Source organism: Lontra canadensis, unplaced genomic scaffold (genome assembly GCF_010015895.1).
Source record: "Lontra canadensis isolate GAN:19392208 unplaced genomic scaffold, GSC_riverotter_1.0 scaffold10, whole genome shotgun sequence".
Taxonomy (NCBI): Eukaryota; Metazoa; Chordata; class Mammalia; order Carnivora; family Mustelidae; genus Lontra; species Lontra canadensis.
Window position 1 is genome coordinate 3,492,381 of NW_022631004.1, and position 20,023 is coordinate 3,512,403.

The following is a 20,023-nucleotide window of genomic DNA, read 5'->3' on the forward strand; positions in this document are numbered from 1 at the left end:
TTTACAATGACATGGACAGAACTAGAGAGTGTTATGTTAAGTGAAATAAGCCAGTCACAGAGAGATAATTAGCATCTGATATGCGGAATTTAAGAAACAAAACAGAGCATCATAGGGGAGTAGAGGAAAAAAATAAAACAAGACAACATCAGAGAGGGAGACAAATTATAAGAGACTCTGAAAAACAGGAAACAAACTGAGGGCAGCTGGAGGGGAGAGGGATGGGGGATGGGGTAACTGGATGATCAACATTAAGGAGGGCACACGATGTAATAAGCACTGGGTATTATATAAGACTGATGAATCACTGACTACCCCTGAAATCAATAATACACTACATGTTAACTGAATTTAAATTAAAAAAAAAATTAAATTAAATAAAGTGGGAGAGTAAGTGGACTGAGGAAATGTAATACAGTGGCCAGGTGTTCACTTGACACTATTAGTTATAAACTTAAAGTGAGACCAGTTAGAGTAATTGTATGTTTTCTCCAATCACATTTCACTACCCAAGTTCAGGCTCAAAAGAGATGGAGAATTGTATTTCACCAAGTTAGTTCTTGCTAAGTGATTTGTAATAATGAAAGATAGGTGTGGTTTTGGAAATTATTATAAAAGGAGAACATGGAATTTAAGCCAAAAAAGGAAAATAAAAATGAGGAGAGGGACACTGAAAAAAACTAGTGAAATCCATGGATCCAAATAGGACAAAGAAGCTGTGCAGGCAGAATCCTCCAGGAATAAGCTGGAAACACAGGAAATAGTGCTAAGTCATGGACGCTTATAATTGAGATTATGGAAGAGTTGATATAATCAATAATGATAAATTTGATGACATGACTATAGGTGAGAGTTCTAAGGTAGGGTGGTAGACAAAATCACTGAACGAGAACAATCAAAAAAAATAAAAGACCCTGCACTATTGGAAGGATCATTTGTTTTTTTTGGATACTAAAATCACCAAGAATTAGGAAGTACTGGGAAGAGTGACCGTGAGTCAAGTGTTAAACTCTTAAAAATGAGAGCATGCAGATGACCCACAGAAGGTTAACAGGTGATACAGTCTGTAGCAAAAGCCTCAAAAGTTTTGGGGGTGGTTGTGGTTAGGGAGTATGGAAGAGTCTTGCAGTGGGAAGCAAGGAAAACACCTCCGTCATCCTACTTCTAGATGCAGTGGTATAAGGATTAAGAGACACGATGTAAGAAAGTTGCACAACAGAATGTTCAGATTCAAGCCAGATTATAGAGCAAAAAAGATGAAGAAAAACTCTACAAGTTTAGAATAGAGGGGATTTTGCTGATAATGTGCTGTAAGAGGGCTCTCTGGAAGAGTTTAGGGAGGTATGCAGGGCATGGGGTCAGATTGGGGTATGACCAAAGTCAAATGGAATTGAGAGACTAGCTAATGAAGGAAAAGTCCAGAGGTCCAGGACTTCTGGTGATTAAAGAAGAGGGATAAAAGATAGGATGGAATTGGTCCATTAGGCCTAGATAAATGTTAAATGGAAGAACTGAAGGAAGGAAGGGAGGAAGGCAGGGAGGGAAAACTCATGTGCCAGTTATCATATTGCCTCTCAGCTGCAAATTCACCCTTCTTTTTAGAAGCCAGCCAATATAAACACTTTTTTGCTTGCTAGCATGATGTTAAGCTTTGTCCGCAGATGATGTTGGAGGGATAGTGCAGAAGGCAATGGCTTCTGCTCCTGAGTAGCAGGCTTTCTTTCTTCTTGTTCCTCCTGCATGTGGGACACATAGTAACATTCACCCCTGTGGGCAACTTCCAGGAGAGTTCTGCTGGTGCCCCTGTCAGCTCCCCTGTGACCTTGGACAGCAACCCCAAGGCCAGTTTCCCACCACATTCCACTGGTGACCCAACTGGCAGCCCAGCCTACCTTGCAAAGAGTTCAGCAACACCTGGCAACTTCCACCAGCGCTCCAGCAGATTCAATCCCAGTAGATTCAATGATTCAATGAATCATCAGGCAGCTTCCCAGTACATTTCACTGGCATGCTAGGCAGGTTCTCAGGAGCTTCATCAGCTCTACTGTGGAAGTTTCATGTTTGCCAGCCTTAGCCTACGGCACACCTCAGTGAACTCACCATCCAGTGAATTATAGCCATACCACACCCAATAAGGTTTGAATCTCAGCATTAAGGGTGGGGTTGTGGCAATCTTCCAAAATCTGTTTCTTCTTTGGGTACTATGTCTCAGAGCTAGGAGTAGAAGCTGCTTCCTTTATCTGCTCTTCTTATATTCTCTAAAGGTCTTTATTCCTTAAAGTTAATTCTCTAAACATAGCTACTAATTCTTTAAACTTTCCTTGATCAAATTAATATGTATTTTTTTCTCTTGACTGGAGGCTGAATTATACAACTTATTTGAAGACTAATTCACGGTGATCATTTGAACTATGTTATGAAAGACTTTAACTTAGATTCCTCTTACAGCAGTGTGCTCAATGTTCATATGTATCTAAACACATGTGTATGCACATATGTATGCATGTGCACATGTAGCCCAAAACAAAACCGGTTTCATATACTAAAGTATGCAGCTATTGACATGAAGAAAAATGTCAGATTACCATAACTAACACTGTGTGTTCTTGGGCATTTCACCTAAATACTATAGGTGTTAATATTTTCATCTGAAATATTATAGACTGTATAATAACATTCCTTCCAGCTCTATGTTTTTGATTAATTTATCTGATTATGAATTCTCAAATACAAAATTTTCCCACATTTTCATCAAGTATATCACATTTACTTGTTTTATGCACAAAAACAAATGGCTCTGCTTAGGTTGTTCAAAAGTGATTTCACTGATGACATCACTTTCTTTTTACTGCACCAACTACTTAATTTATCTACTTATGTTTCTTTGTGACTTCTGTAAGTCTTCTTAGTTTTAGAAGACTGGTGAAACAAAGAATAGCAATGTTTCTTTAGTAACTTAATAAAAAGAATCCTATGAGTATCAAGATAACTGAACTGAACTGCAATAAAAAAAGATCAAACTGAATTTGCTACTAACACACAGTCTATAATATGATCATACCTGTTTATATTTTTGGAGTGGTTTCTTTTCATGTAATTTTTTATCTCCAAATTTCTTATATGTTAAAGGTACTCCATACTTGGCGGCAGGCTTTGTAATTTTCTGAGCAGACACAACAGAAGCCAAGCTTTGTCCTGAAGCTGGTCTTTTAGCTATAAGAAAAGATATAAAGAGTTTTCTTCCTAGAGTTTTTTATATTAAATCTTTAATTTCAAAATTCTTCAAGACAGCACTTTTGCATTTTCATAATCATTGACAGCATTTGAGACTTTTCATTAAAAATCTTGTTTACTCCTTAGTACATGTCAATCAATGCCTTCATTATAAACTACTTGATACTGAAGTCATTGGGTGGAGGAGCAAAAAGCCACACATCTTTAAGATGTTGAAATTTCTCATTATTAAAAAAAAAAAGGCACATCCCTAAAACTGACTTTAGAAGATGACTGTATTTATGAATATACTAAAAATCACTGAATTTAAGAGTTGACTTTAAGTGGTATAGAACTGTAACTCAATAAAGCTGTTAAAAATATTTCTAAAAGAACACTACTGTTTTAGAAATTACTTTCAAAATTATCACATAAACTTCAAGAGCAAGTGTTAAACACTAACACCATCATTGTGAGCAACTTTAATACTTTCATCATCTATAGTCTGAATGATGTCTATCCCTCAGACTTAGGGAAGAACAAACACTTTAAAATAATCACAGCTCAGGGTCCCATGAAATGGGTACCTTTACACATTATTGGTGGGAACATAAAATGGTCAAACTTTATAGAGGACAATCTGTATCAAGAACAATGTATACAGGGGCGCCTGGGTGGCTCAGTGGGTTAAGCCACTGCCTTCGGCTCAGGTCATGATCTCAGGGTCCTGGGATCGAGTCCCGCATCGGGCTCTCTGCTCAGCAGGGAGCCTGCTTCCCTCTCTCTCTCTGCCTGACTCTCTGTCTACTTGTGATCTCTCTCTGTCAAATCAATAAATAAAATCTTAAAAAAAAAAAAGAACAATGTATACAGACTGCTTTTAAAGAAATAATCAGAGATACATAAAAATTTATATACATACAAGTATAAGCCCTACAGCAATGTTGTATCCAATTCTTATCGAGGCCTTGAATTCACAATGATGAATTCAATAAAAACAGTTAAATTGAAGAAATTTAAAGGAAATCTATTATTTGTATCAAAGATATTACCTAGGAACTAAGAAAAGTGGAAGAAAAAAATTTCCCTCTGAGAGTTAAACTGTAAGATCAAATCAGAACACATATATATAACATCACAACATTGTAACTTGGCTAAATGTATTAAAACGACCAAAGAAATACTGTGTATACCAGTACACATACTGGCACACATACTGAAGAAGAAGCTAAAGTCACAAAAGTTTTATAAAAATGAAGATTGACTGGGTGTGGTGCATAAACAATGAATCTTGGAACACTGAAAAAAAATAAAATTACAAAAAAAATAAAAATAAAAATAAAATAAAAAATAAAAATGATTCCCAGGTGAAAAAATATTAAATAGTTCCCATTCACTTCCAGAAAGAGGGAGATTTACTTATCTGCTTTGGGAGTGTTTCTCAGGCTCAGTGATGAGCCATCAGTAGTATAAAGCTTAATATGGGGAGTTGGAGCCCACAAAGTATCTACAGACCCATCAGTAATACAATTCCTATTTTAGCCTCATGTTATTAAACATTTCATTCATCCAACTCCTGTTAGAGCAAAATAACTTTCTAATTCCTGTGTAGGCTTATCTACATGGAAAGAATGTGCTGACATGAATATTTCTGGTCTTTGTGACAATGAGGCTTTTAAGATTTGACTTCTCATGAGGCTTGACCGCCAGGAGAGACATGCTGATTCAGCTGTGTGTCAGTTTCTTGTGAGTTCTGCTTAAGAGTGAATTGCTTTCTGAGAACTGACAGTCTCTGCACACTGACAGGATGAGTCTAAGGATCTTTAGGAAGAGCTAAATATAGCTGGCCTTCCTAAGAACACGCTGCCATAGCACTTCCAGCTTACATGGACTCATTGTTGTAATACGGTATTTATTTTTATTAGTTTACTCAAACTCAAAATGGAGAACCTGGAAGCATTGTTTGAAAAACAATATAATCCTCAAATCTTACATAACTTCCACTGATTTTAGAAATCCATTCTGAAATCATTCTATGAAGAAAAAATGTAATTTCCTTCTCACACAAATATATGTATATACATACACATAGTATATAACCATATCTACAATCCTACAAATATTCTACTGCTGCTGGCCACATTTAAAACAAAATTATCCTTGGTAAGGTACCTGACTTCCCATTAATTCACTTTTTAAAAATTTTAGAAGATGAAGTACTTCTTACAGAAAAATACATAAAGAGAACACTTAACTAAGACATTTTAGAACATTCTACGACAATCTGCTCAGAATATCTGCTAAGCAACTGATACAGATGGAAGACTTCAAGACAGATTTAATTCAAATAAGGCAGACAAGAAATTTTGGAAATTTTCTTATTAATTCATCACAAAGTGTTGTATACTGTCATATATCAAAAATAGCTTAAAGATGCATTTCCTCTGGATTAAATTTATCTACATTTACCCCAACTTACTATATCTCCATGTATCTCTAGTATAATTAGAAAGTATTACTAATTAGTATTAATATATTGACCATTACAAACAGATGAAAGGACTCATATTAAATTTCATTTACCTGGTACAGGCTGCACTCCAAACTTGGAAAATGTTTTTAGACAAAATTCTTCTGCAATAAGCTGAGATTGAAAAAGGACAAAAAAAAAGTTAGAAAAGACATCAAATTTCCAAAATAAAAACTCTACCCATTATTCAGATTACATTTTTCCCTTTCCAGTCACATATATGCTATCAGATAAACTGTACTTATTCAACCTAAGTAATCCCAAATTCCTCATACTAATTCTCTTCCACTCTTACAGATTTATTTTATTACTTTCCTACATAACCCTTCTTCCCATATTAACCTAATGAACCACAAAGGCCCCCATAAACTGCCTTCCTGTTCTATGTCTCAGCAATTTAACATAATTACCTCCTATCTGGAATAGCCTCCATATTTTTTATACAGCCAAATCCCTCACTTACCTCAATAAAAATCACTCAGATTTATTTCAACTTTACTCTGAATCTTCTCAGCCTCTCCAATGAGTTTTCACTTTAAACAATATGCAGTTATAAACATACTACAGGATAATATTTGAATATTTAGATAATTTAGATAATTTAGATAATCCAATAAGTGTCTCTTTTTACTATTAATAAAACACTCCAGGACCTATTCTCCAGCATTCATGAACAAATTTTGAGAAGCAAAAATCATTATTTCCCACAAGTCATTTTTTTCCCTATTTACTAAATTTTCTTTTCCCCCTCTTTAAGTACAAAATATGACGCCAACAAAGATGTAACTCAATTTAAGCCTGCTTTTTTCTTACTGGCTGGAGAATGGGAAAACAAGTGAATGTTCTTTTTTTTTTTTTTAAAGAGAAATGAGGCCTGCTGAAGAGAATATTTACACAGCAGCAGTGGAACAGATGCTCCAATAGTCAAAAAACCATGACTGAGATGGTCTTCTGTCCCATTAAGGATCCCCTAATAGCAGTTTTCAAGTCTCATACTGGCAGAATCAGCATCACCAGGGACATATTATATGTGGAAATTCTCAGGCTCCCACCTCAGAAACACTAAAATAGAAATGGTAGTGATGGGACCCAGCAATGTCCTCCAAGTGATTTTTTTAAAGTATGGTAAAGCTTAAAAACCAATGCACCAAAAGATAAATTAAGTGAAGACCTGGTTCACAGATAGTTCAGAGCAACTGTGTAAATGTATTTTCTCTTCTGAACATTTGCTTTTTTTCCCTTTCTTTTGCATGGAAGACAATGGGTGGTTTATGCACTCCAAACTGCCCCAGACTGGATACTTTCTTTCACTGCTTGAAGGTGAGTCTTTTTGGTGTGAATACAAATATGAACTAAGAGGTGGGGCATGAAGAATCCAAGATTTTGCAATCTCTATGCCATGTTGCCCAATATAGTTGTCACCCATAAGTAGCTATTTGAATTAAAATTTTAAATAAATATAATTTAAAATTCAGCCACTTGGTCATATTAGGCACAATTTAAGTATTCAACAACCACATGTGGCTAGTGGCTACAATGCTGGACGATGCAGATATAAAACACATCATTATTGACGCACTACTGAAAGTACTATTGGACAACACCTATATTGCTAAGGAATCAGAGCTTAACCACGATTTGTCAAGCTTCCTCCAGCACGTGCAAGATTGAGAATTAAGCCATATTAAACCTTGGGTGACAGCAGTTAGAGAAGTAATTTTTTAAAAACTCTACAGAATATTATAGTAGTTCATATATTATACAGTTAAGCTTACAAACTGTTTCAAAGTTAAAGCCTTAAAAAATGTATTAAAAACTTCCTCAAGAATACTAAGTGATATATAGCAGAAAATAAACTTAGGAATCAAACAAGAGATTTTCACAAAAATGAAATCTAAGTGATGTCTAAATATTAACAAGGAGCTATTCATATACTAAACACATACTATCAAATATTCCACTTCTTAATAATCAAAATATGTCCTTTTTTCTTTCCATATTATAAATTTTGATAAATCAGGCTTGCACATTTTCCTTCAATGCTGGCTAGCTGAACTCCAGTGCTTCAGCCTTGAGACTGTTATGTCCAAACCACTGGTTTTGGGACTGGGGGAACCTCAGCAAGATCCAATGAAGTTATTCTTTCTTTGCCAATAGATGCCAAAAAACAATAGTATATTGCCTCATAAATGTTCTTGAAATTGTTACTTATAACAAAGGAGTTTTATAAGACACCTATGTTTCAGAGATTCTTGCTATATCCTATAAAAGTAACCTTCAATCTATACATTTTAATTGGCTTTTTGGTGACTAATGTGTTCTCCTGGTAGTAATAATTAAATCCACACTTCTGTTTTCTGAAAATTATTTGTTCACAGATGTTCTGTTAACCCAGAGAATATATGACACTTCCCTCTTATCCCATGAGCATATAAAAGTAAAAAAACTATGATTTTGCTAGATACATGATTTACAGAAGAGTTTAATTAAGAAACACCACAGAGAAAATGTAATATAAAATAATTCCAGTTTCAGGGTATCATATTTATATCAATACCTTACAAACTGATTTGATATAAATTTTTAATAAATCCTGTCAGAGTAAAATTCAGCTCAACTCCACAAATATTTATTATGCATCTACATGTGAGTAATAGAGGAAAAATCATGAGTCAACAATCTGTTATAATACAAATGCCCACAAAACAAGTTTTCAATAATTATCAAATAGAATATAATTATAATCACATAAATTAAGATACTAATATGTTTATATTTGTATAATAAAATGACACATTGATAATATTTTGTATTGAATATATTAAGCACTTATTACATGCTAGACATTAAGAACTTTATGAACATTATCACTTTTTTTAAATTCTCACAACCACTTCATGATGTAGATATATTTATAATCTCATTGTTTATAGGTCATTGAGGCAAAGAAACATTTAATAATTTTACAATTAGAGATGGTTATCAGAGGGGAGGTGGGTGGGGGATGGGTGAAATGGGTGAAGGGGATTAAGAGTACACTTATCTTGATGAGCACTACTGTGCAGAATCACTGAATCACTGTATTGTACATGTACAACTAACATAACCCTGTATATGTTAACTATAATGGATTTAAAAAAATTTTTAATAATAATTTTATAGTTAGAAACCTAAGAAGACAAAGTAGAGAGGTGACTGCCAGAAGCTGTGATAGAAAGGAATGGGGAGTTACTGATTAATGGAATTGAGTTTGTTTTATAAGATGAGGAGTTGTGAAGATGAATGGTGGTATTAACTGTACAGCATTGAAAATCTACTTAATACCACTGAATTGGACACTCAAAAATGGTTAGGAGGATGCATTTTAGTTGTGCACATTTTACCACAATAAAAGAAAAATTGGAAAACAAAACAACAGAAACCCAAGACAAAGGAATGATTCTGTGATATTGTGATTTATACTAAGAAATACATATCTTGTGTCTAATTCCTGGCATACAGCTCCTAAAACCCTTAAAGAGAATAAAGGTGTCTTTTGTTATTCCTCACAAGCCACTTTCAACCACACCTGAATTTAGGTTAATGAGGTGACACCTGAAAAGCCCCTAAGGATGGAAGCTGATTGCCAGGAATATCTACCATGTGATTAGAGGATGAAACTTTTAGTCTCACTCCCCTTCCTCTTTAGTCAAGAGGAAAGGGACTGAGGTTGATTTAAACACTAAAGGCCAATGATTTAATCAATCATGGCTACATAATAAAGCCTCCATAAAAAGCTGAAGGACAGGATCTGTACAGCTTCTGTGTTGGTAAACATGCCAGCAGGGTGACACATTCTAATTTCACTGCAACAGAAGCTCCAGACTCAGCACCCTTGCCCTTCGTATCCCTTCAGCTGGCTGTGGGATCTGATGATCTGTAACACCAGGTAGTCCCAGAATTGAACTAAACTGGACTCCCAGCTGTGTTGCAGAAGTGCCTGATGTGGGAAAACTACCACACATTTGGTGATTGGAAGGGTGAGAAGTTCAGTATTAAGTGTTAAGAGGAAACACAGGAAGAATGTTTTCCCTCCTACAGATTCACAACTAGAAAACAAATCCAAAGAGGAAGAATATGAGAGCAGAAAGAAAGGTGACTCCAATGTCATCTGAAAAAGGCATTTCATTCTCCCAGAACTGTGATGTACTCTCCTCAAAACATAGGTCATGTCCTAATTAAGCACCAAAACCTTACTACTTTAAAGTAAAAAAACATACCTGAGGTGAGAGAAACTTTTCAATGCGTTTGGCTATAAAACCTTTCTCCAATATGGAGTTGACTGATGGTCTATCCCTAGGATTTCTTTTAAATAACTGAGTGAGTAAATTGCGGAGATCATAAGAATAATGTAAAGATACGGGTGGAAAAGATCCAGATATTATCTTCAGTACCAGGTTTTTCATATTGCCAGCTTCAAACTAAAATCCAGAAAATAAATTAACATATATGAAACATACATAAATTGAAAATAGGAACACTGAGAAAGTTATTTACCTATAGAACAGAAATATAATCCTCTTACAAATATTCTAATTACCATCTGTTCTTTTTTTTAGCATGTGTTCTTTAGAACAAAGTTCACTTGGTTATTTATAAACACATTTAAGAGAATATTAGTCCTCATAAAAAGTTTAATATTAATTTTTGCTTACTCAAAATACTAAAAGATGGAATAAAGGTATTAAAGATTCTATAAAAACAATAATAAAGACAAAAACAAACCTGTAGTCTTCATTCAAGACCTGCCTACCTATGGCCCTGTTGCAGTAAGTGGAACAAGAAATTAACTACAAAACAGTACTGGGAAAAAAACATAATAAATGAAAGTACTGGGGCGCCTAGGTAATTCAGTCAGTAAAAGGTCCGACTCTTGATTTCAGCTCAGGTCATGTCATGGGCCGTGAAATCGAGTCCTGCATCCAACTCAGGGATTCTGCTTGAGATTCTCTCCCTCTGCCCCTTGCCCAACTCGTGTGCATATGCCCTTTCTCTCTCTCAAATAAATAAATCTTTATAAATAATACTAATTACTTTCCTTTAAACACTGATTATTATTAAGTGTGTGATGATCCCAAAAGCCATGTAGTAAGAAACATGGCAAATATTCCAAAGGGGAATATAAGCCATATCAGAATAGTATATATTTAAGAGTAAGCACAATATAAACTCTAGCTGAAGTTAAAAAACCAACAGCAGTGGGGCAGTTTAAAATCTAAAGATTTAATTTTGAAAGTAAATAAAATTAAGCTTTTGACATCTCTGCTAAAATAGAACAGAACAGTTGTGCACTGTTACTGTGTTCTTAACATACACATCAACAAAACAAAACATGCTATAAATTAGGTATTGGTGATTATACCAAGTATAAAAAAGTTCTGCTAAATCTTGAGTTCTCTCATACATTTAAAATATGATATTCAGTATACTAAAATTTGAGCACAAGGCTCAGTAGTCTAGAAATAGCTATGTACCTAAGAAGGAATTCTAAATGCAGGATAGATTATTCCTTCACTACAGTGAATTTTCAGTCCCTCAACTGACAAACTTTTCATAAAGGTTAGTAAATTACTTAATTTCATGTGTCTACTTAAGAGTATGTAATTCCAAAATACAGAAGCAATGGTGACAGAATATAGATGAAAAAATTAAAGAAAATACACTGATTGGGATGCCTGGGTGGCTCAGTTGGTTGGACAACTGCCTTCGGCCCAGGTCATGATCCCGGAGTCCCAGGATCGAGTCCCACATCGGGCTCCCAGCTCCACGGGGAGTCTGCTTCTCTCTCTGCCCTTCTCCTCACTCATGCTCTCTCTCACTGTCTCTCTCTCAAATAAATAAATAAAATCTTTAAAAATAAATAAATAAATAAATAAATAAAAGAAAATACACTGATTTATACCTAAAATGGCTGTGTGTTGAGAAACTGACCAATTCCTTCAAATATAGATCCAATAAACTACCATTCCATATCACTTTGGCAGTCTATGCTTTTATAAGGCAATACAGTCTTAAAATTAAGAGTATGCAACCATGAAAAACATAACAAAGAAAAAATATCCCCCAAATAATATGAAACAATAAAAACAGGCTTTAAAACTGTTTATACAATATAATTAAACTGCAGAAAGAAAAAAAAAATTCTTTTACAAATTAATCTAGAAGAAAGCCTGGAAGAAAACAAAGTATTACAAGTACTCATTACCAGCTGGAAGAATTGCTTTTGATATTCATTCAGTTCTTTACATTTTTATTTATTTTAAGTTTTCGGTAATGAAAATACATTATTGCTTAATGGAGGAAACATTTTTTTGTGTGAGAGTGAGCATGCCCATTTAGGGTGGAGGGGAGGAATAGAGGGAGGAGCAGAGGGAAAGCAAAAGAGAGAATCTCAACCAGGCTCCATGCCCAGAAAGAAGCCCAACACTGGGCTCTATCTCACTACCCTGAGATCATGACCTGAGCAGAAATTAGGAGTCAGGGATGCTTAACTGACTCGGCCACCCAAGCACCCCCAGGGGAGCATTTTTAAAAAGCAAACTTTTGAAATGGAAAGTGATTAAAATTCAACCTATTTAAGAAAAAAACTCCCCCTTTGGGACATTATTATGCCCATCTCAACGAAGTCTCAAAAATTAAAAACAATTTTTTAAAGATTTATTTATTTGAGAAAGAGAGAGACAGAGAATGAGAATGAGTGTGTGTGTGTGTGTGTGTGTGCACAAGCAGGGGAAGGGGCAGAGGAGAGGCGAAGCAGACTCCCTGCTGAACATGGAGCCCAATGCCTAGCTCACTCTCACCCCAGTCACAACCCTGAGATCATGACCTGAGCTGAAATCAAGAGTTAGACACTTAACCAACTAAGCCACCCAGGTGCCACCAAAATAAATTTTAATTAAAGGGCATCTGAATTGATAAAATCCTCTGATGAGCAGGTCAAAAAATGTTCTTTAATTTTAATTCCAAACTCAAATACAATTCAATTCAAATATTTCAGGTGTTTTAAAAGAAATTGCTAAGATGAAACAAAAATCATTAAGCTAAAATACCATATTCACATATAAATAGAACACTAAAAAGATAGCAAGTTTTTTTTTTTAAAGATTATTATTTATTTATTTGACAGACAGATCACAAGTAGGCAGAGAGGCAAGCACAAATAGGGAGAAGCAGGCTCCCCTCCTAGCAGAAAGTTTGATGATGGGCCTGATCCCAAGACCCTGGGATCATGATCTGAGCCAAAGGCAGAGACTTTAACCCACTGAGCCACCCAGGCTCCCCAGAAAGCTTATTTTTGTCATTAGAAATAATTTCCTGGTGGAGGGGTGTGTGAATGTCTCAGCTGGTTGAGCATCTGACTCTTGGTCATGATCTCAGGGTTGTGGGATCAAGCCCTAGTCCAGCTCCCCAATCAGCAGGGAATCTGCTAGAGATTCTCTTTCACTCTCTCTCATTCCAAAATAAATAACTAAATCTTAAAAAAAAAAAAAAAAAAGAATTTCCTGGAAAAAAGTATGGCATATGTATTGTAATAACAAATATATAACATATGTATATAATATATACATATATATTAAGGGAAAATCTATTTAAATTCATACTTGAGAAAAGATGAGAAATTTAAAAACTGACAGAGAACTTCTAGTAAAAGAGAGTGACCTGAAAGGTGGCATATGATTAAAAATACACACACACACATTTATTTATTTATACATATATATTTATAGGTACTTTAGAATATAATTTTTTAAATATTTCAGAAACCTCTACTTACCGCATGTTTAAGTGTACACATCTCATACAGGACACACCCCAGAGCCCAAATGTCACTGGAAAAGGGAAAAATGAGAAATTTTCTCTAAGTATCAGAATTTAATTTTTTTTCATTTAAAGGAAATAAAAGCACCATGAAAATGCTCTCCAAAAATATCTGTTCCATGAAACATATCCTTTAAAACTCAAAATTTCAACCATAACTAAATAAGAGTAGCTATCCCAGATTAGAAAAACATCAGTTGCCTAAGCAATTACTTTATTAATTCCCTCACTTTATTTTTTAACATTTTTAAATTTAAATTCCATTAATTAACATGTAACTAGTATTGGTTTCAGAGATAGAGTTCAGTGATTCATTAGTTGTATATAACACCCACTGCTCATTATATCACATATCCTCTATCACCCAATTACCCCATCCCTCTACTTTACTCCCCCCAGCAACCCTCAGTTTGTTTCCTATGATTTAGAGTCTCTTACGGTTTGTCTACCTCTCTGATTTCATCTTGTTATATTTTTTCCTCTCTTCCCCTATGATCCTCTGTTTTGTTTCTCAAATTCCACATATTAATAAGATCATATGATAATTATCATTCTCTGATTGACTTATTTTGCATAGCATAATACCCTCTAGTTCCATCCACGTTGTTGCAAATGGCAAGATTTCATTTTTTTTGATGGCTGAGTAGTATTCCATTGTGTATATATATCACATCTTCTTTATTCATAGGTCAATGGACATCTGGGCTCTTTCCATAGTTTGGCTATTGTGGACATTGCCCAAGCAATTAAAGTTTTATTAAAGAAATGTAATATTTAAAAGAACAAAGTCAGTAAATTCCATGAATACGGAATTTTTTTTTAAAGATTTTTATTTATTTAGTTATTTATTTTTTAAAAGATTTTATTTATTTATTTGACAGACAGAGGTCACAAGTAGGCAGAGAGGCAGGCAGAGAGCGAGGAAGGGAAGCGACGCAGGGCCCAATCCCAGGACCCTGGGATCATCACCTGAGCCAAAGGCAAAGGCTTTAACCCACCGAGCCACCCAGGCACCCTAAAGATTTTTATTTATTGACAGACAGAGATCACAAGTAGGCAGAGTGGCAGACAGAGAGAGAGGGGGAAGCAGGCTCCCCACTGAGCGGAAAGCCCGACGCGGGGCTCAATCCCAGGACCCTGAGATCATGACCTGAGCTGAAGGCAGAAACTTAACCCACTGAGCCACCCAGGCACCCCTGGAATTTTTTATTTTATTAAATTTTTAAAATTTATTTTATTTTATTAAATTACTTACAAAATACCATGATTTTAAAAATTATTTTAAAAGCAAAATACTGTTTTAATGATGAAAAAGAACATATTAATTTACAAAAATTAAATCTGAAATAAATCTATGACAGCCTACTAAAATATTATATAAGGTAAATATATTAATTATTTAATATTATTTTAAGGACATATACTATGTTCTTTATAGTTTCTTCCTTTCTTTTATCTTAAAAGTATTTTTATAATTTAAAAAATTCTATTTCCATTTTTAAAAAGAAAAAATAAAAGACTTATAGTTCAGAGCTACAGTGGTCCTTAGTAGTCAACAAAAACCACTGCTCCTCAAAGTTAAACTTAATAGAAAAGAATAAAATCCAATATTGAACTCCAAGGTTATCTTGAACCAAACTCATGAAAAGCTACAAATATAACTCCAAAAATCTACTTAATTTCAAGATTCAACTTATAAAAAAATTTAAATGTAATTAAACTTATTATTATTTGTTAGTAATGTAGTACATGTTAATATATGACCTATGTATAAACAAACTCATTAAACTAATGATCCTATTAATAAAATACTTCAAAACATATTTAGAAAAAATATGAATTTTTGAAGTATACTGATGATGCTTATCCATGACATTTTTAAACCATTTTCCCCACAAAATTAATTTTACATGAAATTCTCCAAAGGATGATTAAATCCATTCCTTATTTATTTTTTAAAGGATTTTATGTATTTATTTGACAGGAGAAAGCAATCACAAGTAGGCAGAGCAGCAGGCAGAGAGAAAGGGAAAAGCAGGTTCTCAGCTGAGCAAAGAGCACAATATGGGGCTTGATCCCAGGACCCTGATATCATGACCTGAGCGGAAGGCAGAGGCTTAACCCACTGACCCACCCAGGCACCCCCATTTCTAATTTAAATACTGATTTTTTTCACAGTTGACTTATCCATAAGACACAGCAATAGCATTAAAATGAAAAATTAATTTGGTTTAAAGAAAATCCTACTATCCTTAAGAATATCCACTAAAAATACATTCCATGAACTAGACTGATCATTGTAATTTAAAATCATTTAAAAAATACATTGCTGGGAGGGTGCTTGGGTGGCTCAGCAGGTGCGTCAACTATTGGGTTCAGCTCAGGTCATGATCTCTGCATCCTGGGATGGAGTCCTGAGATGGAGTTGGGACTCCATGCTCGGCAGGGAGTCTGTTTGGGATTCTCTCTGTCCCTCTTCCTTTGCTGTTCTCTCTGCTCATACTCTCTCACTCTGTATCTCAAATAAATAAATAAATCTTAAAAAAAAAAAAAAAAAAGCACATTGCTAGGATGATGTTCTCTGCCTCGACTGCTCAGGTTTTAAATACAGCTTCCTTCCCACTCTCAAAAAAAGGAGCTATCACTTTCTTCCTTTTAGGTTCTGTGGGTGCTTTCAAATTTAAGACCAATGTTTCTTGGTTAGGATATTTCAATTAGAAAGAGAGAAAATAAAGGGTAAATGGAGTTCAATGGCAGAATTCCTCATTTCACACACATATAACACAATCAGTTAGCCAACTAATGGTTAGGGATTTGGGCTTGGGAGCCAGATGCCTGAAGCTTTCAAGTTGCTTTACCTCTCTCTCTGTATTTGGCTTCCTTACACAGCAAAGGAAGATTAATGAATAACTACAATTCACAAGGTTATTGTGAAGATTAAAGGACTGAATACATAGAAAGCATTCAAAACAAGGCCTAGCATTTAGTAAGTGTTCAATAACTATTACAATCTATTAGGAAATGACTATTACAAAGACCAAAAAATTACTTCTATTTCCAATTACAACTTATAATAATAAAGTTAAACTTTTGGAGTGCCTGGCTGGCTCAGTCAGAAGATGATGCAACTCTTGATCTTGATCTTGGGGTCATGAATTCAAGTCCAACATGGAGTACAGAGGTTACTTAAATAAATAAACAAATAAATAAAAAATAAAGTGACACTTTCTACATGTCCTTTAACAAGACATGAAATAGCTTCTTTGCAATCCCCCTCACTGTATAGTAAAAAATAGGTGTATATATATACATATTTATCTATCTATATCTATATCTACATATATATTTATACATGTATTAATGATTTTAGAATACTATTCTGAAGGTTAGTAAATAAAACGTAACAGAAAGATTTAAAGGGAATATATGTAACGAACATCATTTTAAATACCTCTTATTGTTGTAAGGTTTGTTTTCACAGATTTCAGGTGACAAGTAGTAGGGGGTCCCTATACAAGTTCGAGCCAGCTCCACAGTACTAGAACAAAAAGAGAATTATTAGAAAAACTTAAGATACTAACGGGTATTAAAAATTATCACATACATATCACTATGGACATTATGTCAAAACAAAGTTTAAAATCAATGTTACCTATTAAGTACTCGAGCAATTCCAAAATCTCCGAGTTGTACTGTCCCATCTTTGGTTAAAAATATATTCTGTGAAAAAGATGTAAAAAGAAAATCAGAAATACTGTTACATCCAGTTCTGAGCTGACAACTCTTTTCATATAAATGAATCTAGTTAGGGACGCCTGGGTGGCTTAGTCATTAAGCTTTTGCCTTCAGCTCAAATCATGGTCCCAGGGTCCTGAGATTGAGCCCCACATCAGGCTCCCTGCTAAGCAGGGAGCCTGCTTGTCCCTCACCCACTCCCCCTACTTAAGTTCCCTCTCTCTCTCTGTCAAATAAATAAATAAAAATCTTAAAAAAAAAATGAATCTAGTTTAAAAAAATGCAAGAATAACTGGATATCCACACATAAAAGAACATAGATCCCTATCTCATAACAGACAAAAACTAATTCAAAATGGATTCTTAAATACAAGAACTAAAACTACAAAACTCCTAGAGGAATACATATGAATATATTTTCATGTCATTGGGCTGGGCAATGGTTTCTTAAATGTGACACCAAAAGTACAAGCAAAAAAAGAAAATATAAAGTGGACTTCTCAAAAATAAAAACTTCTGTTCAAAGAAGACCATCAAAAGTGAACAGACATGCGATAACTAGGTGACGGACATTAAGGAGGGCATGTGATATAATGAGCACTGGTATTAAATAAGACTGATGAATCACTGACCTCAACCTCTGAAACCAGTAACACATTACATGTTAAATTAACTGAATTAAAATAAAAATTTAAAAATGATTAATTTTTTTTTCAAGTGAATAGACAACCCACAGAACTGGAGAAAATACTTGCAAATTATGTATCTGACTAGGAATTTGTATCCAGAAAAAAAGAACTCTTACAATTCATTAGCAACAAAAGACACACTATTTAAAATACACAAAGTCACATATTATATGATTCCATTTACATAAAATGTCCAGAATAGGCAAATCCATTGAGAAAGAAACTAGATTAGTTGTTTCCAGAGTCTAGGTAGAGAGGGAATGGAGAGTGATTGCTAACAGTACAGGATTTCTTTCTGGAATGATTAAAAAAAAAATGTTCTAGAATTAGAGAGTGGTGACGGTTTCACAACTCTGTGAATATACGAAAAATCAATGAACTGTAAATTTTCAGTGGGTGAATGTCATCATATCTGACATATATCTCAACATAGCTTTAAAAAAATAAACTCAGACCTTCCCCTCCATTACCAAAAAAAAAAAAAAAAGGCTGCCTAAAAATTCTAATTACCCTAAATGTAACAAATTAACCTTAAAATTTTCCAAAATTGGAAAACTTTTCCAATAAAATTTGCAATAAAAAACTAGCCAGTTAATTTGCATGCATAAATATGTAACTCCAGTGTTCTACCAAACAGTAAAGGCAAGAGTATGTGGAACATTAATTAAACTCCATATCATTCAGGAGACTTAAATTGACACATGTTCACAGTTCAAGATGACACAAAATGGGGATGAGAGGGATAGAGTAAAGTGGAATGAAATGGAATTAGGTAGCAGAGAGGTGGGGGACTGGAAGGATGGGGTATAAAGCTCCCATCACAGTTTCTCCTCTTCTTACTACTCACCCTGAGGCTATCAGGCTATATAAGAAGCTGCAGGAGTAAGAAGGTAAGACAGATACATAGCCTTGACACCAGGAAACAAATCCCCTCTGTGCTACAGGGTCTAGGAGTGAGTGAGCCCTAATGGGGCATCCACGAAAGAAACCTCTATGCAAAGATGAGTGAGCCATGAGGACAAAACATTTCTCACAAAGAGTGGCCAAAAAATAAAAGTCCAATACGCGTGAAGAAACCTAATGCAAAAAAAAAAAAAGCGCTAATAAAATAATCAGAACAAGAATTCACTCTAGACAGAATTGATTTTGTGAAACAATCCAACCAGAACTTTAAAGTAAATGTTTAGGAAATTGCAGATAGAGAGGCACCTGGCTAGCTCCAGGTGCTAGACATGGGATTCTTGGTCTCATAGTGGCTATAGAGCCCCACATTGGATGTAGAGATTACTTAAAAATAAAATCTTAAAAAACATTTTTTTAAAAAGAAAATTGCAAAGAGATAAATGAAGTCCACTTAAGAAGAACAAGACATTATGAAACAAAAACCAATCACAGTGGGGCACCTGGATGGCTCAGTCGTTCAGTCAGATACTGTTTAGTGTCTGACTCTTGGTTTTGGCTCAGGTCATGATCTCAGTCATGAGATCGAGCCCCAAGTCAGGCTCTGTGCTAAGTGTGCAGTCTGCTTCAGATTCTCTCTCCCTCTCCCTCCCACTCTCTCTCAAATAAATAAAATCTTAAAAAAAAAAACAAAAAAAACCCACAAGCCATTAGAGTTAAGAACAGATGTATATGAAAAACCATTTAAAAATCCTGGAGAGAAAAATGACAAAAGAACAGTCATTATTTTTTTTTAAAAAGTAAGTAGATAAATATCAGTTTATATAAAATTTAAAAAGCATTTAGTTAACTGGAAATTAAGTTGAAAAATTCACCTAGGATGCAACTCAGAGAGAGATAAAACGTGAAAGAACAAATGAGGTACTTGGAAGGGTTAGATTAAGAAGCTCCAACTTGGGTTGCTCAGTCAGTTAAGCGCTTGCCTTTGGTTCAGGTCATGATCTCAGGGGCCTGGGATCAAGACCCACATCAGGCTCCCTGCTCAGCAGGGAGTCTGCTTCTCCCTCTCCCTCTGCCATCTCCCCCCCCCCCCCCCCCC

The 20,023-nt window shown here is 34.8% G+C and overlaps 1 protein-coding gene across 8 annotated transcripts in view; it reads right to left on the bottom strand.

The window, feature by feature from the left end:
- NEK1 (NIMA related kinase 1) overlaps positions 1 to 20,023 on the bottom strand; it is a 208,858-nt gene that overhangs the window by 158,761 nt on the left and 30,074 nt on the right. For all 8 annotated transcript variants that reach the window (XM_032855471.1, XM_032855470.1, XM_032855469.1 and 5 more), the window contains exons 7-12: positions 17,253 to 17,320; positions 17,052 to 17,138; positions 13,557 to 13,611; positions 10,003 to 10,203; positions 5,797 to 5,857; positions 3,062 to 3,213 (exon numbers count right to left, since the gene is read on the bottom strand). In XM_032855471.1, coding sequence (XP_032711362.1) covers positions 3,062 to 3,213; positions 5,797 to 5,857; positions 10,003 to 10,203; positions 13,557 to 13,611; positions 17,052 to 17,138; positions 17,253 to 17,320 — 624 coding nt within the window. The remainder of the gene's footprint in view (positions 1 to 3,061; positions 3,214 to 5,796; positions 5,858 to 10,002; positions 10,204 to 13,556; positions 13,612 to 17,051; positions 17,139 to 17,252; positions 17,321 to 20,023) is intronic.